Genomic DNA, 19,854 nt, shown 5'->3' with positions numbered 1-19,854 from the left:
TCCCGTTACGTCACTAGCATTATCCGTAACGACTCATTTAATTCGTGAAAGGTCAGAAGTTGGCGCGAATGATTCATTGATTCCCGTAACGATTGCGGCAAAAGAACGAGTCGCCATTTTAGTAAATAGGTCAAATCACTTTAGAGAAACACGTAAAAATCCCTTCCCGTTATTTAACAATTGAAATATACAAAAGAACGGAACACATGATCACCAGCAAAATATGAATTTAATCCACTCAAAAAATTTTTTTTTCACATCATAAACATTGCATAGCATCCCATTTGCACGTTTATATTTTAATCACTCGTTACACTTTCACAACAATTTCAATTATTATGTTTTTTTTCAAGGGGAGACAATAAATCTATACGTTTTCACTGGGAAATCGAAAATACGACAATGATTTTAAAAAAACAAACAATAATATATATATATAATATGTATATATAGATGAACAATCTAGTAAACTATAGGGTCACGTACATACTTTTTCCAGTAGGATTCTGAAAACGAAGGATTTTCGCGTAGTGACTCAAAGGACTTAGATGCTAACTGCTATATACTGTCGTGGTTTTACTGTATTGTTCTACGTCACGATTATACAAAAGAAAGGAAATGCCGGGCAATTAACACGAGCGAGCATACCTATCGGGTCTTTGGTACGATTAATAATACGAGCGAGCATACTGATCTGGTCTGCTTTTAAAACTAGTAAATCCTGTATCAAATAATTCTGATTGGTGTCTTGATATGATATAGAAGATGGATCGAGAAACTTTGAATTGTTCTGTAATTCGTAAAGTGCATACTTACACTTAAACACGCACACGTACACACAATGGATTAACAGTACCGAGATACTGTAGATTATAATAATACCTATGTGGCAATATACTGAAAAAAGTGAAGTGGACTACACGCCGTCGGTGTAGCAAAAAAGAAAGTTTCCCTGCGTCTTTCCGAAATAACTGACGCGACTTGCCTCTATGGAGAATTTAAATAACCTGAGACTCACGTCCGTCCGTGTGCCAGACTGTATTCCCTACCCATAAGTTGTGACAACGTAACTAACAGTCTGCACGTAACGTCCGATGATTGTTGTTAGGTAGCGAATCTAGTGTTTAACTTTGGTACCGGTCTCCTTTGTCACCCGTTGAGTAACCGATATATAAATATATGAATTTTTCTATCGCAAACAAACCGTTTTGCTGCTTTCCCAATGCAGCAAGGTACGAGAATACACTTCTTTAACAATCCAACTACCGATAACCAAAGAACAAAAAAAAATTTTCTAAATTTTTGTTAGGACAACATCTTTGTTAAATCCATGTCCAAGTGGGTAGAGCAAATTGCCTCTTATCCATTACAGATAAAACTGGGCAATGACACACACTCATACTGGGTGTTTTAGAGCTTTGCACGTGACACTGCAAATTGGAATACTGCTTTTACAATTATTTCCCGCCATATCAGGCTACCGCCGCTTCCGAACTCAGTTTGGCTAGTTCGCTGCTGCTCTCTACGGTTCCGCTGACCTCTGTGGACTGTATCCTCGTGCTGGCGATGCTCTTCCTGGAATTTTCATATTCGGTCTGTTTCGGGTGCAAACTGTAGTGTTCGGAATGTCCACCGACCCGATTGGAATAATAGGGACTACATTTTACTTCCCTTCTGGCCTTTCGTCGCTGGCGACGTTCCTCCAGCATCAGTTGCAATTGCTCCACTTTACCTCTCGTCACCTTGTTTTCGTCCTCTCTCTGACAGTCTACTGAAAATACATGAAATATTTTAGCGATTGTTGGATTTTCTGCTAGGAAGTTATGTCACAGAAAACTCACCTTCCATATTATTAACAGACGACGATTTGGCACACGACATTGACCAGTTGTGTGTGGACTGACTGTGTCCGTTCATACACTGACAGCATCCGGAAGATGCTCCCAATAGGTCGTTAAGGATGTGAATTATGGTCCCAATATCTCTTCTTGGGCGTCCATTGCTATCTTGGAGTGCGGGACTGAGAGTTCCTACAAAAGTGTAAATTGTCAGTGTCAAAAATAATCAAGAATTATGTGATGGTAAAGCATCCTTAATCAACACTATCTAGAGAGAGAGAGAGAGAGAGAGAGAGATTTAGCAATTCAAATGCAACCAAATTAATTTTGGGAAAGGTGATAGACATTAATATAAAACAATTTATGCCAAAACTCACCAATGTGGTACTTTTGACATTACAATCAATGTAAAAATTATAAGCATGCCTGTTGTAGCCATGCTCTAGGTATTCATTCTTACCAGCAATGGCTGTTCTCTTACCAGAACCCAAAATTTTGTATTTGAAAGAATTTATGCCAAGGACCGATTCTGCAAGCTCTTGGAAGAATGATCAAATGAACTTTTGAGAAAACTGGACATCTGGGAGCTATCACTTCATGAGTTACTGAAGATCTTACAACTACAAACAGTCGAAAACAATGTTAGAGGATCCAATAGTGCACTTGCAGTGTCAGGGCATGAAAGGTACTAAGAAATTTGGTGTGTTGTTATCTGTATAGGATCAGCTATAATTAGTAGTTGCTTTTTGATGGCAGGAATAACCACAATCTATGGAAGTGAATATACCTTATCCAAGGAAAACCCCATGGAACAATAAGATTACTTTTCACCAAGGTGAAAAATTAACACCCATGACTATCACCTTAGGGCCATGGAAGTTACTAATGTTTTTCAGTAGATTCCACTTCATTCCTTGACTAAAGTGAGTCTGGTACAGATTCAGCCCATGTTTATCCTTGAACCATTCTTCTTTGAAGAAGCTAGTCCTAATCAATCTGTGACATGTTCTGTGATACCAAGAAGAGATCAGAAATACTCCAACTGCAACAGCAACAATGTCTTTAGTCAAATTAGTTTCGTGCAAGATGAAGTACCTCCACATATCAAATGCAGTGTATAGCAGTTTGTGACATTTCACTAATTAGTTGTGCATTTCCTACCACCCGGCTCCCTCATTCTCTAGATCTTAATCTGTGAGATTTTTGGTTAGGGAGACACTTAAATTGAAAACATGTTGCAAATTTGGCAACTTTGAAAGACAATACCACACACTGCATGTGAGAATCATCAACTGTGGTCGGTTGTTGAATGCACTGGCACCTTTAGGTTTTACACCTTCAGGATGAATACCACATTGAGCAGTATCCCCTTCACCACTAAAGGTCTGTATATGGCACAAGTGTTGTTCAAACGTTTGTTGCTTGCAGTGCCAAAACTTGCCACTGTGGCGAGTTTTGGCACTAAAAAAGTATTTTTACAGATACCTGTTTTACATGTCCCAAAATGTTATCATACCAGATATGGTTGCATTTAGACTACTAAATCTTTCTCCATACAACATTGAATAGGGGTATTTTCAAACTAGAATCCCTGTCACATAGCCAAATGATCTCCATACAGAACCATACGACCAACTTTATTTTTTCATTGTCATTAATTGTTATGCTGATAATGTTTTTCTGTAATTTAAATTAAAAACTTACCAGAAAATGTTCCAGAGTACACTCCTCTCCCATGATGATACATGCTTTCAATAACGGCACCACTCTGACGAGTTTTGCAGCAATGACCCTGTGAAAAATAAAACTTCATTGTTTTATGGTGCATTATATAATTAAATCCTCAGTGGAAAAATGAAACAAAAATCACACTAAGCTTGAATATTAAATTAAGAACGGTTTGGACTATACAGAATTGTTCCTCGTGTACGAGGAAAGTACAGTAAGGCTCACCTCGCACTTTTCCTCTTTTCTCTTTCCCAATGCTGCCGTGGATAACTGACGCAATGTTTGAGTCAAATTCCGACTAGCTTCGACAAGAGCCTTAGTGTCCAGGGCGGGTTTGTAGTTTTGAGAGCGGGCAATTTCAGACAGCGAGTCGAGGCGGGCTTCATTTTTGTCGTCCGATCCCGGCGACGGAGGAGGGGAGAGAGGCACGGAGTTGTGGCTTATGGAAGAGGTCGAATATTGGGGCAGAGGAAACGAGAGTGGAGATGCCGAAGAGCCCGGCGACGTCGGAGTGAGGGGCGGAGTGGGCAGGCACGTGGAACGTGCCTGGACGTTCGAATTTTGGGAAGGTCTGTTGCCCGCACTGGCAGCCGTGGACAATTGTAGCTGGATGAACATCATGTGATCGCCTAGCCTCATCGTCAGGTTGAGCGGGGCTCGCCCGGCAAGAAAATTATCCACCTGCAAAAAAAAATTGGTTTTAAATTTTAATTTGTTAAATGAATTAGTAAAATTCTTTTTTACTAGTTTTATTCATAAAAAGAGTAACTGGCAAAACTGTTTTAAATTTAAAAAATTTTGAGAAGTGTTATCAATTTTTAAATTAATAAAATAATTGATATCATTTAGATTTACTCAAGTTATTCATGCAAATATAATCACAATTCTTTCAAATTGATAAACAATAAAATTATATCTAATTAATTTCCATTTTGATCATAATTATCAAGTACAAATTAATGTTGCTAATTAACATATTTGTCTAATAATGCACATAAGGATGATTAAGGGAATTTTCATGCATAATAGTAACATTTTATGTAAAAATTGAAAGAATAAAAAAAAATTTAATTAAATTTTCATTAAAATTAGAATTATAATCATTTATTGTACAATTAATCAAGTTAATTTTCTAAATATTAATGACGAGGCTAACAGAATAATTTTTTCCCCACCTTCCGCCTCTAATTGCATCCTGTACAGAGATAAGTTTCGATTAAAAATTTGAATAATTTGCTCCTTTAAGGCATTGTGATTCTTATCCAGCATGTTAAATAAGTTCTTCCTTTTGAAATTAATCATTGAATGTTAAATTATCTCAATTATCGCTTAGACTGCAGGTAAACATTGCCTTGTTGCTATTCATAAATATAAAAAAATAAGTATCTGTAAAGAAACTGATTTGCATGAGGTAACAACATATTGTAGGCTATACGGATGACCTCAGATATGCCCATTGTGATGGGTCCAACCAGCAATATAGGTCCCGATCTCACTATCCACAATTGATTACAATAGTCTGGATTAGATTTGAATACAGATCAAAACCATAAGTTATCACCGATCACAGAATTCCATCATCTAAGGATCTAGGCTCAATCTGAGATCCTCCAACTAAATTCAAATGCAGATCCTTCAAGATGGTAAGCTAGCATCTTACTATGTGCCCCCATGGCTGAAAATTTGTAAAGAAAATTTAGTTTTCATACTCCCAACAATAAAATAAATTGAAACATCATCAAGAAGCTAAGAAACTTCAGGTTTTTAATAACTTTACACCTTCCAAAAGGTCATCTTTTGCAATTAATTACTATGAAATTACATACGATTCATTAATAAAATGAAAATTTTAAACTATTTTTGATATATGTGAATTGGTGATAAAATTCTAAACAACTGCCCCAAGCTTAAAATAATAATTGGAAATAAAACAATAGTTTTAAACTATAAAAAGGAAATGTTAAAATAGTCCAACAAAGATAACATAGGCCCCGAATCAATCACTAATACGAGACTCATTTCTCTCCAAAGGCTATAAATGTGCAGAACTGTTGGCTGGTATTATAAATTCTGTTGAAGGGCGCTATACCGCACCCTATCAATTATAGAAACCAGGGCCATAATAATGAATGCGCACATTTATTTCTTACAAGCCTCATCTTGTGGTTCATTCCTATTAATTGTTCTATACCTGTATCTATAATGCCTCTGAGGAAATTGGGCATGATCTCAAAAGATGCCTAACATGTATGAGTTATGCCAATACATGAAATAAACAGATTTTTTTACAATTTAGCAACAAAATTTCAATTTATGTCAAGTTATTTTTAAGCCTGCCGAATCATCCTGCCATCCCCTTTATGTGCCATTTATAATTAAGTTTTATAAGAATTTATGTGAAAAGTAAATAGATTAAAAAGATATTTCAAATTAACTTTAAAAAGAAAAACTCAAAAGAAATTTTACTTAAAAGGATCATTAAACTTATCTTCTTCAACTCTCACACTCATAATTAAGAATAGAATGGTTAACACACTTAAGCACTATTGATTTTTACACAAGAACCTCGGAAGAAGCCAAAAAAGAGAGAAAAGAACGATTTTTTGGGGGGAATTAGCTATTAAAAAAAAATAAACTAAATGTATTAAGTTAATTGTTGACTTCTTGTTGATAATATTTAAACGAAGCCCATTTCTAAACAATTAAATTACTTTTAGGAGAGGGGAAAAAAATTCTCATCGCTTTACTATTATTTCTTTTAAAATTCTACTAAAGTAAACCTTCCCGAAAAAAACTTGAGTAATTTCAAGCTAATCAATAAGAGTACCACGCCTCCAATTCGGAAAGTGTTTTGGGGTAGAGAAAGTTTGACGTCACTACAAGGTTTTCATGGCAACCAACATTTACGTGCGTAATTCCAACCCCAGAATCGATATGGCAAAGCTCGTCTTTAAATTCCTACTGAATTAATAAAACAAGAGGAAAAATCTCCGAATCTGTAACTTGAAGAACCAAGCAGAAGGAGGAGGAGGAGGAGGGAGGATAGATTAAAAAAAAAAAAAACATAATAGTAGTGACGTTCCCCCTCTTCCAGGAGGGGCGAAATTTAAATAAATTAAATCTTGGCTTTTCCTTAAATTCCAGCTACTAACCACGCTCTCGGTTACGCAATTAAAACTAATTCTCTTCAATGAAAACACATTAATCTCCATTTCTTTAAAAAAAATAAAAATAAAAAACAAATTTTAAAGCGGAAGGATACATAATCCATAAACGTTCACGGTTACAAACGGAGGATTAAAGTATCTCATCTAGAGGACATTTCCTTGTTTGGATAACATGTAACAAGACAACGTTTGTGTTTGATATACGATAGGTCTGATGTAGAGTGAATGATCTTTACGAAAAATGAGAATCTTCCACCCCCTTTCAGACATTTTCAAGGTCGTCTTTCTTCTTTCCTCCTTCCACTTTTCTTTTAAATATTTAAAAAACTTTTCTAGGTCGGTGTGTGTGTAAAAAAAAAGAAAGAAAAGAGGAAGGAAAAGCCTTACCTGTACGTCTGTCAAGCCTTCTAGAGCCTGTCTGACTGAGTGTTCGGGTCTTTGAGCCTTAAAAACAAAAAGAAAACAGTAATTTTTAGTGTTTTGAACGCACGTAATCGTCGTAAATTACAAAAAAAAATCTTTACGTCATAAATCTCGACACCTACACGAAGTGGCATTATCCATTAATGATTTCGTGGTTTACTTCGATTTTTTAATGCTAATTTACGATTGTGTAACGATAAGAAGCGAAGGTGGAAAAAAAACTTCCCTTCCTTTAGTGTCTTTTAAATTAAATTTTTCTGAATTTTTTAAAAAATTCACAAAAATACGTTGATTTCTTTTACATTTTTGTGATTTCGTCTCGCTGTAAAGGGCTTAAAACACGCCGCAAAGTAATATTCTCAGTCCGAGTCGCGATCGAAACTATGAAGTTCGTCCGTATTGCTGTCCGCCTTAACGTTGAAAAAACCGAACGTTTTTGGTTTCTTCGTAAAATATTAAGCTTCGGCCACCTTTCCACCGAAATTCTTAGAGATTACGGTTAAATTCGCGAAGAAAATCAAAGAAAACCTCACTCGGATCACTTACCAGCAATCCAGTCTCCACGCTGGGTAATAATGTGATTTTAGCACCGTCGGTAACGTGATTTTCCAGTAGTGTGCCTTCAGTCAGTTGTCTGCGGATGGTAAAAAAAATATAAAAAATTAAATTTTTCAGCGATTTCGCAAAGGAAATTAAAACAAAAACTTAATTATTCACTCGAAATTAACGCCGTTGTTAGCAATGCACCATTTTATGTATGTATGTATATATATATATATTTCTTCCGCGCCAAAACACTCGAGGAACCGCTACCCCTCCGTGGGGCCATTTTGGACCCGTCCCGTTACCACGGCAACGGAGGGACCCGATACACGCAGGGAGGAAGAAAATATGGGTCAATCCGAAACGTTTTTCTTCCTATTTTATACCTTCTTTGTGACGAATTAATCGCGCTCGAACGGAGAAATTAGTTCGTAATGGCCTTACGAAACGCCATGCTTTTTTTTTTTATTTTCTTTTCTCCGTAGCGAAAAAATATTTTTCGATCTTGAAATTTGGTTTTTGTGTTAGAAAATCAATGACGCAAGATTCTCTCCTTCTAACGTCAACAAAACAATCTGGTGAATCGACACAGAAGCGAACTGTAGCCACCCACGCCCGAAAGTGTGTTGTCGTTGCTCGGGTCGTTTGCGTCACCCAATGACGTCAGCCGTGGCCCTGGCAGACGTGTAGGTGGAAGAAGGGGATCGGGCGCCGATTCTCCCCCGTTTCCCCCCGAATCGTCTCTCTCGCCCTCTACCGGAAATCCCACTAGAAGATGCAAATTTTTTTTTTTAAACACGGTAAACAATCGTAGCGGGCGTTCGAATTTAAAAATCTTATTTTAAACTAATAAACAACGGGAGCATTTTATTCCCGATCGAAACCAGATTTTTCTAAGAATATTATTTTTAAAAAATAATAAAAAAAAAACAATGATTCGTACAGAGCTAGAGCGAAATTAGCTACATTGGCAGTTGGGCGACGCTGACGTCATTCCGACGCGATTAACGTCAGTGGTGACGTCAGCGAAGGTAGCTTTGACAGGAAAAGGCCAAAGGCTACGGCTGGCGGTGGCGGTCGATACGACGCGAAAGGTGACCTTCCGACGCCGCAACACAGTAAAATCGGCTCCGGTTCACAAACCCCCCTCCCGAACAACCGGAATTTCGTCGGAAACCGGCCGAATAATCGAGTGGAGGAGAAAAAAACCCAGCGATACACCCGATAACTTCCGCTGCGGTAAGACTAAACTTATCAGCTCGGCGACAAACGAAAAAAAAATTTAAATAAATAAATAAATAAAATATGCGTAACCGTGACCGTTTCCTGTTTGGTTCAATCACCTAAGAGACGATCATCCGCGTAGAATTTTTACGAATTACGCGAGTATTTGCGCGTTGGGGAGGGAGATCAACACGTTAATAAATCGATACCCCAGCAAAATATGCAGCTCGTTTCGAAGAGCGGCTGTTGTCAATTGACGTCACACGTCGTTCGAGAGGGGGGGAGAGACAGAGATTGACAAATCGACACACAAGCCGCTGGCGTAGCTGGGTCTTTTTTTTTTGTGTGAGAAAAACAAAATCCCCCTGCTTTTAAAGGGCATAAGCTAGACACGCGACGAAACTTTCTTAGCGCTTTGCACCACCCTAAAAATAGTTTAGGAAGGCACAACAATGATCGAACGGGGAGTGTCAAAACGGGAGGGTTTTGCCTAGTTTTTTTTTTTTTAATGTCAAGGACGAGGAACGGAGGGGAGAAAAAACTGCAACAAGAGAGCGATTAAGGTGAGTATGGCGTGCCAACCTACAAATTTGCATATTTTCTGGAAAGAAAAGAAGAAAATGTCATCCTGGAGTAACACCCGAGAGAACAAAACGATGCTGTGCGGCGCGTGCGCACTACGGTTTTCATCAAACGATCCCCCCATCTGGATCGGATAATCTGTATGTGTAGCATTATCTAATCTTTATAGCAAAGGGCGGCACTTAGACTGAATTTTTTTTTCCTTCCCCACGTCTCTCGAACGTTTCTCACACCAGCAGACAATGACTTTACATTCTAATGCATTCTTCTGTCCGCCCTCGGTTCAGGAAATCACCCCACTTCCTCTCTGACGGTCTAGGAAACAGGAAGGACAATGATAGTCGGTCTCCTGTTTGCTAGGCGTAGGTGGATCTTTAGAAGGTATTCAATTTTTAACACACTTTGCACTCCTTTTTTTTCTATCCCTTTCTACAAACGGGTTTTGTTTCGACCCCGTATTAACGAGAACAATTAAAAAACGAAAAGAAGGGTGTTTCGAGGTGACGAAAGAAAATAAATGCGCGAATGCGATACGTGGCGCGTATAAACGATATACAGAAATCGTGATACGTGTAGCACAGCGGCTAAACTTCCAAACGAAACTGATACACCTGCACCACCTACGCGCAGTGGGCGTCGGGCGATGAAGAATGTCGTTCCTTTCTGCAGACAACGGGACCCCTACATGCCACAGCCGTGGGGTTTCGCAGAAAACATCGTTTGCCCTTCGCAGCCCACACATCACTACGCTCCCGCTGCGCTTTGCACAAACTGCTCGAGGTTGTAGAGAGAAAAACGACCTTCCCCCATTTTGCAGAACGTGCCTTTTTACGCGGTCTTCTTCTGCACGGTGCACCCTCCCCCCCAATCCGCTTCCACTAAGATGACATCATTCGATACGAGTCGTCCGCGCTTGCAGGGGAATCTGGGAAGACGGCGCGCGGGGGGTAGCTAATCCGTTAAGGGTATCTTAAATCGATTTTCGGGATAGTGCAACCTCTGCACAATATGACGCGTGGCTAAAGACGAGAAGTATTTCTTTTTTAATCCCTTCCTCTGTTATAAAAAATATACAATTAATGCTGCACCGCTTTTGTAATGTTCAACTTTCAAGAAAAAGGAGGAGGATGGATGCTCGAAAGCACTCGAAGCAAGTTCGAAAAAAAAACAGGGCATAACGAGTGTAGAGAGACTAGGAAATAACCTAGAAAAGAAGACAGTCCTTGGAAGCGCGTAAAACTACTTTTCATGAAAACCCACGAAAGGTGTTAGCCCTGGAATCACAAAAAATACCACAACGAAGCTAAAAAAGCAAGCCGCAACGAAGGAAAAAAAATTATAAAAAATACATAAAGGAACACCCAAAGAGAGCCCTTGCAAGTACAAATAAATTCCCCTCCTGTATATACATATAAGCAAACAACAAAAGAGAACCTTTGCAAGCACGCGAAGAACCCACAACGAAGGGATCCTTTGCAAACATACGACGTAAATCCACAAAGGAGCTAGACCAGAGGAGCAAACTTAGAGGGGAGGAAAAAAAATCACAAAGGGGGAACGGAGGGTGGGAATCGCGTATAAATTCTCTCCCGTGTTGGAAGGGTGGTTAGTGATGCGGGTGGATGGAGGACGTGCCAGTCACGCACGCACAAACACGCTAATCGCCACTCGATCGCAAAGGGAATGCTACCAGGAACACAGCACAAAAAAAATAAAAAAAAACAAAAACAAAAAAAGTGGCACTCGAACGATTTCGCTACCTACACGAGGGCATTTCTGACTAATTTCGGAACGGCCCAAAACTAAGCACGTGGGGTGTCGGAACGTCAGAAATGTCACACTCGTCGCCCCCGTCAAACGAGCCGAATTAGCACAAAGAGCGATCGACAAGAGAACCGTTCAGAAAGTAGGTCGGTCGGAATTGATGCTCGAATATGGGAATACAAACAAGCTCCAAACTTATGTAACATAGTTTATCTTTCATTCTGGCAAAGCGAAGATAAATGGGGGCATGCAACAAAAATCGACTTAAACGTTGAAAAATTATCCATTCTAATTCGAGAAATCCAGGTAGATAACCTCGATAGAGCATTAAGAGTTTAAAGGTCACCGTTTCGTTTTTACCTTTTTTCTCTCACCTCCCCTTCTGTTTCGCATTTTAACAATCGCCCGAATTACCATTAAGTGTTGCCAGTCGGCGATCCCCCAAACACATCGAGTGCAATTTATTTCCACGTGGCCCGAGTTCTTTGTTTGCAAGCCCTCGACGGTGGCATACATGCCTCAAGAGTAGAAAGGGGGAGCGAAACATTCCTCCCCTTTCGAGGCACTCGGCGTGGGTTGTTATGGAAAGAAACAAGAGTTCCTTCTCTCTTAACAAGGCTTTGTCGGTGGGGAATATAATAATAATAATAATAAAACTGTACGAAACTCACCTATTTTTCAACAACAGAACTATCTTGTCCTTTGGTACTTTTAACCTTCCGGCGATTAACTTCTTGAGGTTCTCGACACTTATGTCCTGGCTCACATGCAAATCGATTTGTCCTCCTGTAGTGGGTAGAACATACACCACAATCTGTTTGCAACTCGTCTGAACAGTACATTCTAACACAGGACTTTTATTGTCTATTGTTGTAGTCGAAGTATTGCTTGCCATGCTTTGTGTTGTTTGCAAAATGCCTAGTCCTTGGCGCAGAAAGCAACAGTCCTGCGTATTGCGCCCTGACGACGAATTAATCGGGAAGAGAAGAAAGGAAGGGAAGAGAAAAAAAGACGCGCAACACAGACCACAAAGAACACGACCGTCCGACACCTCAACACAGTCTCACTTCTCGTTCATCTAACATTTCACAATGAAAGATCGACCGACCAATCGGGTGTTAGCTACCATTCGGANTATAAAACAGAAAGAAAAAACAAAAATAAAAGAAAACAAAGTTCGGATGTTTTTTTAAAAAAATCTTTGCAGAAAATTATTAAAATGTTTAACTTCAGTCGAAAAATTTTTCTTCTGGGATTAAGTCGACGATTTTGTTAGTACAGACGAGCAAAAAGCAGGAAATTTTATCGAAGTTAAATAATATTAAAATGAACAATAAAAGAGAAAATTGCTTTTAAAAACAAATGCAGATCGATTCTCATCCAGGAATTACAAACGATCTGTTTAATTAACTAACTAAAATGTAATTAAAATTTTATATTTTCTCCAGTTCTATCGTATCATCCGGATGCTCTCTAATATATATATTTAAGTCCATTCGATTATAATTAACTTTCATTACATTTTTTCGTGTGAATTTCCTGAAAAACAACTTATTTATTTACTTATTTTGTAATGAAGAAAGGAAGGGAAGAGAAAAAAAGACGCGCAACACAGACCACAAAGAACACGACCGTCCGACACCTCAACACAGTCTCACTTCTCGTTCATCTAACATTTCACAATGAAAGATCGACCGACCAATCGGGTGTTAGCTACCATTCGGAAGAGTCCACGACGTCGGAAGAGGGTGATGGCGCGTCGAACGAAGAGCGTGACTTACGTAGATAAGTTAGAAGTTTAACGATTCCTGTGTTACGACGTCGACCTTCCGCCGCTAAGAACTGTAAAGAAAGCGTCCGAAGCCGGTCCGGTGTGGTTTATACTACCTTAGATGGATAACGGTGCAATTTAATCACGTGTCTTGTGTAATACGTCACGCCGACTCTGACGTCAGACCGTGGCGTCAGAGTGTGGCAAGCGCGTCTGCCCTGGAATCCGTCCACGTTTCCAAATTGGCGGAGCGGCGTTGTAATCGCTGGCTAGGGGAGGCGAGTTAGTGACGTAATCGAGTCGATGTCTATCAGTAAAAGTAAAGATAACGAAGACGGGGGGATCGATTTCCTAACACAGAATCGAAAACGTTGCAAAGTAGAACATTCATCCGAATGGCGCGTGACGTTTTATTTTTTAAATTTATTCTCGTTTTTTAAACAGGATCGTCGAACGGAACGAGCCAGGTGTTTCGCCAGTTGTAGTGTGTGTGTGTGTATGTATGTGTTGCTCGCTTTATGACTCATGCGGTGACGTCACGCCACGTGATCTCTGCATCGCTTTATGCATTGTTTAACGAGCTGCCGTCACGTCACGTTTTCTTCTTTTTTTTTATTATTATCGTTTTTATATTCCGTCCGTTACTAACAGTTTCGCAATTAAAAAAAACAACCTCTACGGGGATAAATCAACATAGAAATGGTTTTGTTTGTTCGCCGTGCTGCCAGCTTCTTGCACGGTCCCGCGTTGCTATGGTTACAGTGACGGGGTGAATTAAAATCTCGATTAAAACCCCTGCAGACACCAAACCAGGGTCGTTGGCCCTCTGCTGTGTGCCATCGGAGACTCGTTCACTTAGCCGCCAGGCTCTTTCTTGCACATATCCTGTGATGATGTAAAAATCCTGCTGCTGCTGCTGCGCCAGTTTGTAAAAATAAAATAAAAATAAAAAGAATAAATCTTTCGCAAAATATATTCTAATTTGCTCCAGCTCTTAATCTGTAATTAACAATTTAAAATTGGTTAAAAGCTCCGAACGCACCAATCGGATTGTGTGTTTTTTTTTTAAATTTGCATACCATTGGTCAATTTTTTCGCTTTTTTGGCAAGTGTTTTTTCTTTCTCCGGTGTCTGAAATGGCTCCTGCTCGACAAGCCCTGAAGGTAAAATGACATTCTCATGTTTGCTAGTCCGATGACATGAGACTAGTTCTAGTATGAGAACTCGAGTCTCCTTTGTGTTTCTATCCTTTCCGCCATCTTAACTATGTTTCTGGTTTCTAAACGTGAACAAAAGTGTTCACAGTAAACACTTGCAACGATAGATAATTGTTTAATTAATTTGCCTTTCTTTATTCCTTTCCTTTTACATTTTATTTTTTAGTAGAAAGGATCATCTCTGCTATGGGGTGTAGGATGCACAATAAACGTCCTGTACGTCTCGTATTCAGGCCTTTTATACAAGATAAGAGCCAAAGACATACGAATTCTTTACAAAACAGTTATGGCACACCCCAATTTTATGGATTTAATGTTATTTACAGAACCAATGTCAAGTCTGTGTTACATAATGGGTCTACTAACGCAGCTAATTATGGGTTTTCATGGTATTTCCTACTTTTAATTCTATATTTATCGAGTTTGTAGGTTATGTAAGCCCTTTGCCTACTTTCTTAGCTTTCTGTAGGCGTAACTTTAACAGCTGTATAGGGCTCTAGTATGGGTTATCTAAATTTACTGACTAGAATTACGATTATTAAACCTGTACATATTCCATACGTAAAGATTTTATATGACCTTATATTATGGGATTTAATGTGCAAGTATTTTATATCCAAGCTTTACGGATCTCTGTCAGTTCGTGAATATTAAATTAAATTTCTGAGATGCAGAACCGAGCGGATGAATGATAAAAGCGGATAGGATCCGGTTTCTGTTTAGTAGTCTTTTTTTATTTTATTTAAAAAGTTCTTTGTCTACAATGCAGACAATCGCTAGACGAGAAACTTGATACCCACTTTTACGTGAAAGGCCATATAAATGTATGAGATTCGAATTAATTTCGGGCTTCTTAACATAAAAACAAGCGCAAGGGATGCAATTTTATGTAAATTTTATCGATAATAAATTAAAAATGGGCATAAATTATAAAAATTACAATACAATCTCAATACAGAATCAGTTTAATCCATAAATTATGAAAAAAATAGGGCACATAGAGCCCATAAATGTAGATTTCCCACGATATGCTTACGTAGTCTACGAGCCTTAAGCTAATGGAATTTATGCGATTATGGGCATTCTGACTGTAGAAATTATTTATAAAATGTACTTTTACTAAATATACGAATTTAATTTTGACCCCGTAAAGCCATAATAGGCCTATAACTTATACGTATATTTATAGACGTTATTTAACAGAGAGAGAGGAAAAAAAACCCTAAAGTAACATGGGAGAATTAATCGAGAAAAATCGATGGTTATGCCATTTTTATACAGGAGACAAAGACACGGAAATGCAATTAAAAGGTATTAAAACGATTCCTAGCGTAGGTGTTAAAAAATGGGATCAAAGACATTGTGGCACCATCGAAAATCGAAAATAATACTAAGAGAAATCTGTAGAAATATTGGATTAAAACTTAATTGTACATGTCAGAAAACTCGCTAAAATCGTTCTCTGGTGATTTATGAGTAAGTTTATTCTATGAGCAAAGGTATTTTCTGTATAAGAAGTGTTCTATGGAGCATGAGAGGAATTTATAAAGACAATAATTCATAAATTAATAATAAAACTTCACAAAAATTTGAAATTATGAGTGCCATAAAAAATATGAGACATTAATGAAATTGTTGATAGGTTAACATAGAAAATGTGCCACATAAAAAAAAATGTGAATATAATGGACATTGCTCACGATGTCCTTACTTCTTTGGATATAGGAGGAGGCCAATAGTTTTATGGGCATTGCTCGTGAAGCCATTATTTCTTTGAATAGACACGAGACCATAGAGGTACGAGCCTCTGGAGGAAAGTTATAAGGAGTTAGAGATAAATAATGGTAAATGAATGGTCCATTTCGAGATTAGAAAGATTAAAATTCGGTTTATTTATGATTAATTCGTGAAGAGTCGGAAATTCAGAGACGATAGGAAGAGTTGCTGATAATATTCCTACATAATAGCATCGTACGATGAGAAAATGCAAACAGGATGTCGTGATAAATGAACTTTAAATGTAAAATAGATATAAAATTGATGACCATGACACTAAAGAATAGATAATTAGCATTAAATTTAAACGCTATTAACTAAGTTTTCATAAATGTTAAATTTAATTTTATGGAAAAAAAGTCATAATCATTTATTTATCAGAAAGTATGTAAGATAACATTTTTTTTCGGGAAATAGTAAAGAAAGGATGCTATCAGAACAAAGGCACTTGATATAATTGTTACATTTGTGATTATATTTATTAACAACCAAACTATTCCAAAAAAATAATGTAGTTTTTCTATTAAAAACAAGACAATAACAAATACAAGAACAGAAATTATCTGTTACTTCTTTGGAATGTTTCTGTTGTATGCCTGTTGTATGCCTCTACATGTTTCCTATGTAATATGCATGCTTCCTATGCAGCTGTCATGTGATATTCCTCTGTACTATGCCTCCTGTCATCTATGACTTTCATATTGCATGCTTTTCATGTATATGTTTGTATATGCTTTAATGGCATGCTACATGAAAAGTGTTATAGAAGTATACTAAGTTTTATGTAATTGGAGTGTAGGCATTGGAGTGTGTATCTCAATTGGTATCTTTTATATAAACTTATATTTTATGTAAAACTATGCATTGAATTCTATAAAATACATCATATACGAGGCATACTATACACATACAAGTTACAACGGAAAATTTGAATGTCTACTGAAATAATACGTTATAAACTATAATTATTTATGATTAAGGATGTCAAACGATAACATAAATCTCCATTAGCGATAAACATTTCTCATATACAACGTTACACGCCATAGAAAATTTGAATTCGTACGAAAAAATATAAACATCCGTTCTAAAAATTACATTAATCTTTTAAACAAAAATGTATTATTATCGTGAAAAGTCCAACGACTACGTCGAAAACTTCTCAACCGGTAGTTCGCGACTCCTAAACCGTATTGACGTATAATGGGCAATATTAATAGATTGAGAGATGAGTGAAAAACGATAAAGAAAATTCATTATCGTATTTTAAGACGTAAAAACGTGGAAAAATAGAATAATTTAACAAACCGTCATCGATTATTTTATAGAAAATTAAGTAAAAAAATCGTAAAATAAATGAAAATTCGTTCTAAAAGAATGATATATAAGCCTATAATTAATCCATTAAAGTTTAATATAATTCTTTTAACTCGTCATCGATTGGTTGTTTTTCTTGTTGTTTAAAGATTACCGCCAATCAGTGTTCGTGTCTCTTCCATTTTGTTTTCAACTTACAGAACAGGAAATGGAGAAGAGAAAGATAAAAATAAATAACTTTTATCATCTCCAATAACTTTGTTTTTTGTCTCTTTCTTTCTTTACGTTTATATTTTTCCTATTTTTCTTCTTATACCCACCTTATTTTCTTCAGAAAAGTTTTTTCCTTTCGTTCTATTTCAAACTGTCGATAGCGCAGCTGTCTACGACTCGTTATTTATTATTAATAGCCCAAATATTTCCCAAAAAAAAAAGATTTTCGGAAATTTTTATTAATAACCTAAATGTCTCTAAAAATATTAATAGTTCGAAATCACTTAAAAATAAAAATAATAAAATTAACAGTAGCCGAAACGTGAAACAAAAATAATTAATAATAGCCCAAATCATTCCCAAAAGTAATAACGTATAGCGGAAAAATAATTATACTTATTAATAATTAAAATATTTATAATTATCCTAAAAATAACCCAAATATTTTTTATAATATTAATTTATAATATCCAAATATGTTTTTATAGCCCAAATCTTACCCATAAGCACAATTAAATGTTCGATATTAAACAAAATAATTAAGAATAGCCCAAATATCGCCAAAAATTTATTTAAAATGACCAAAATTTTTTATTAATACCCCAAATTTTCTTTAGAAATAGTTAATAATAGCCCAAAATAATCAAAATATTTTAAAAATGAACTAAAGTTTTTCAAAAATTAACGCAATAATAGCCCAAATTACGCTGTAAAATATTAATAAATAGGACAACATTTTTAAAAAATATTATTTATAACCTAAATATTTTCTAATAGACATCATTAAAAATCTAATATTACACAAAATAAACCTAAATATCACCAATAATTAATTAAAAATAATCACTATTAAGATGCCAAATTATCATATAAAAGAATAAATAATAGCCCAATTTTTAAAAATGCCGATTTTTAATAGCCCAAATAGCTTCAAAATAATTATAAAAAACACAAAATTTTCAATAAGTATTATTAATATNATATTTATATTACTGTATAAGGTTGCTGTTGTTTGAAACTTGATGCTTTTTATAAATTTATTCTCTCTAAGCATTGCAACGTAAGCATAATATTTTTTATATAAATTATTATTATTATTATTTTCATAAATTTCCGCATTTTCATAGAAAGAAAACCATAGAAAGTTTTAATATATAAATATTATTAAAACTTAACTTTCTATGGTTACAGATAGAAGGACAAAACTGGAAAAGAACATTCTTTTTTATTTCACTTTTTTTTGTCATTTTCCGAGTGAATGACAAAGAAACAAACTTCACAAGCTTATAAAAGTAATTTTTTCTGTTTTGCTTTTTTCTTCTGACTGATCAACCGGAGGAGGATCTCATAGTAAACAAAAGTTGAGCAGTGATGTCTGAGGTAGGCAAGCTAACATCCCTGTCATTTGCTACACCGAGTGACTGTTAAAAAAAAAAAAAAAGCTTGAGGCAGTAAAGGGTCCGTTAGAAACTGTGATTGCGGCTGCCGACATGTTATTGACGACGAATCTTTTACTGAACCGCGAACAACACAAGGCAAGTCTATCGAAGCGAGCAAACAGCCCACTTCCGAATCTCTAGGTCTTCTCTCTTCTTTTTTTTTTTATCACACGTTACTACAGCAGGTTCGATAACCAGCCAGGCGTACTTTAACTGTTCTGCTAGCCATTTCGCGTCGAATAGAATCGAATGATAAAACAGTATTTTGCTTGCGTCACTTTAGAAAAATTTAGGTCATAAACTGATATGGGGTCTTACACGAGTTGTCAGAGTGGATTACATCGATATCAGTCCAATATATATATATATATATATATATATTTTGTTGCAAATTTAAAGGATAAGTGATAAATATTTCTACGCAAAATTTAGGGCTAATTATAGAATATTTTGTTTGAATTTAAGGATAATTGACGATTGTTTTTAGGGATTTTGAGGATAAAATTATTTAAGGATTTTTCACTTTGCTAGAAAATTAAGAAATATTTTTCAGTAGATTTTAAACGTAATCAGGAACATTTTTCAACAGATTTTAAGCATAAACCAGAACATTTTCCAACATATTTTAAGCATAAACCAGAACATTTTCCAACATATTTTAAGCATAAACCAGAACATTTTCCAACATANTCTTTTCTTTTCGTTAAGATTTTAACTTTTATGAAGCGATTTGGAAAATTGCGAATGGGAATATCCGTCGGAGGATTTTTCTTCATCAAAGAAGATATTCCTATCAAAGTAAGTTCTGTTCATTATCGCATATTATAAATATTTACCTTTAATATTCTAACC

The 19,854-nt window shown here is 36.3% G+C and overlaps 1 protein-coding gene across 2 annotated transcripts; it reads right to left on the bottom strand.

Moving 5' to 3' along the window:
- Positions 1-149: 149 nt before the first annotated feature.
- Positions 150-12,388, bottom strand: LOC111630401 (midnolin-B-like). 2 transcript variants are annotated; one of them, XM_023374492.1, is made up of 7 exons: positions 11,941-12,388; positions 7,703-7,790; positions 7,121-7,177; positions 3,792-4,247; positions 3,543-3,630; positions 1,842-2,030; positions 150-1,771 (listed from the first exon to the last, which is right to left on the bottom strand). In XM_023374492.1, exons 1-7 carry the CDS (start codon positions 12,162-12,164, stop codon positions 1,473-1,475), a joined length of 1,401 nt encoding a protein of 466 aa, XP_023230260.1. In that variant the 5' UTR covers positions 12,165-12,388; the 3' UTR covers positions 150-1,472. The 2 variants fall into 2 exon arrangements, with proteins under 2 accessions (XP_023230260.1, XP_023230261.1); XM_023374493.1 differs by having other exon boundaries at positions 150-1,768.
- Positions 12,389-19,854: the final 7,466 nt, after the last annotated feature.

The sequence above is a fragment of the Centruroides sculpturatus genome, unplaced genomic scaffold (genome assembly GCF_000671375.1).
Source record: "Centruroides sculpturatus isolate CEXI.00-Female unplaced genomic scaffold, Cexi_2.0 scaffold728, whole genome shotgun sequence".
Taxonomy (NCBI): Eukaryota; Metazoa; Arthropoda; class Arachnida; order Scorpiones; family Buthidae; genus Centruroides; species Centruroides sculpturatus.
Note: the sequence above shows the minus strand (reverse complement) of the source record. Positions and strands in the feature narration are given on the sequence as shown.

What these genes read in the sequence shown, in the direction of transcription:
- LOC111630401 (XM_023374492.1), bottom strand. Translation starts at nt 12,164, where the DNA reads ATGGCAAGCAATACTTCGACTACAACAATAGACAATAAAAGTCCTGTG. An exon ending in GTTCTGTTGTTGAAAAATAG is followed by an intron (nt 7,791 to 11,940) that starts GTGAGTTTCGTA and finishes TACCATCCGCAG; the next exon opens with ACAACTGACTGAAGGCACAC. An exon ending in AAGGCTTGACAGACGTACAG is followed by an intron (nt 4,248 to 7,120) that starts GTAAGGCTTTTC and finishes TTTTTTTTGCAG; the next exon opens with GTGGATAATTTTCTTGCCGG.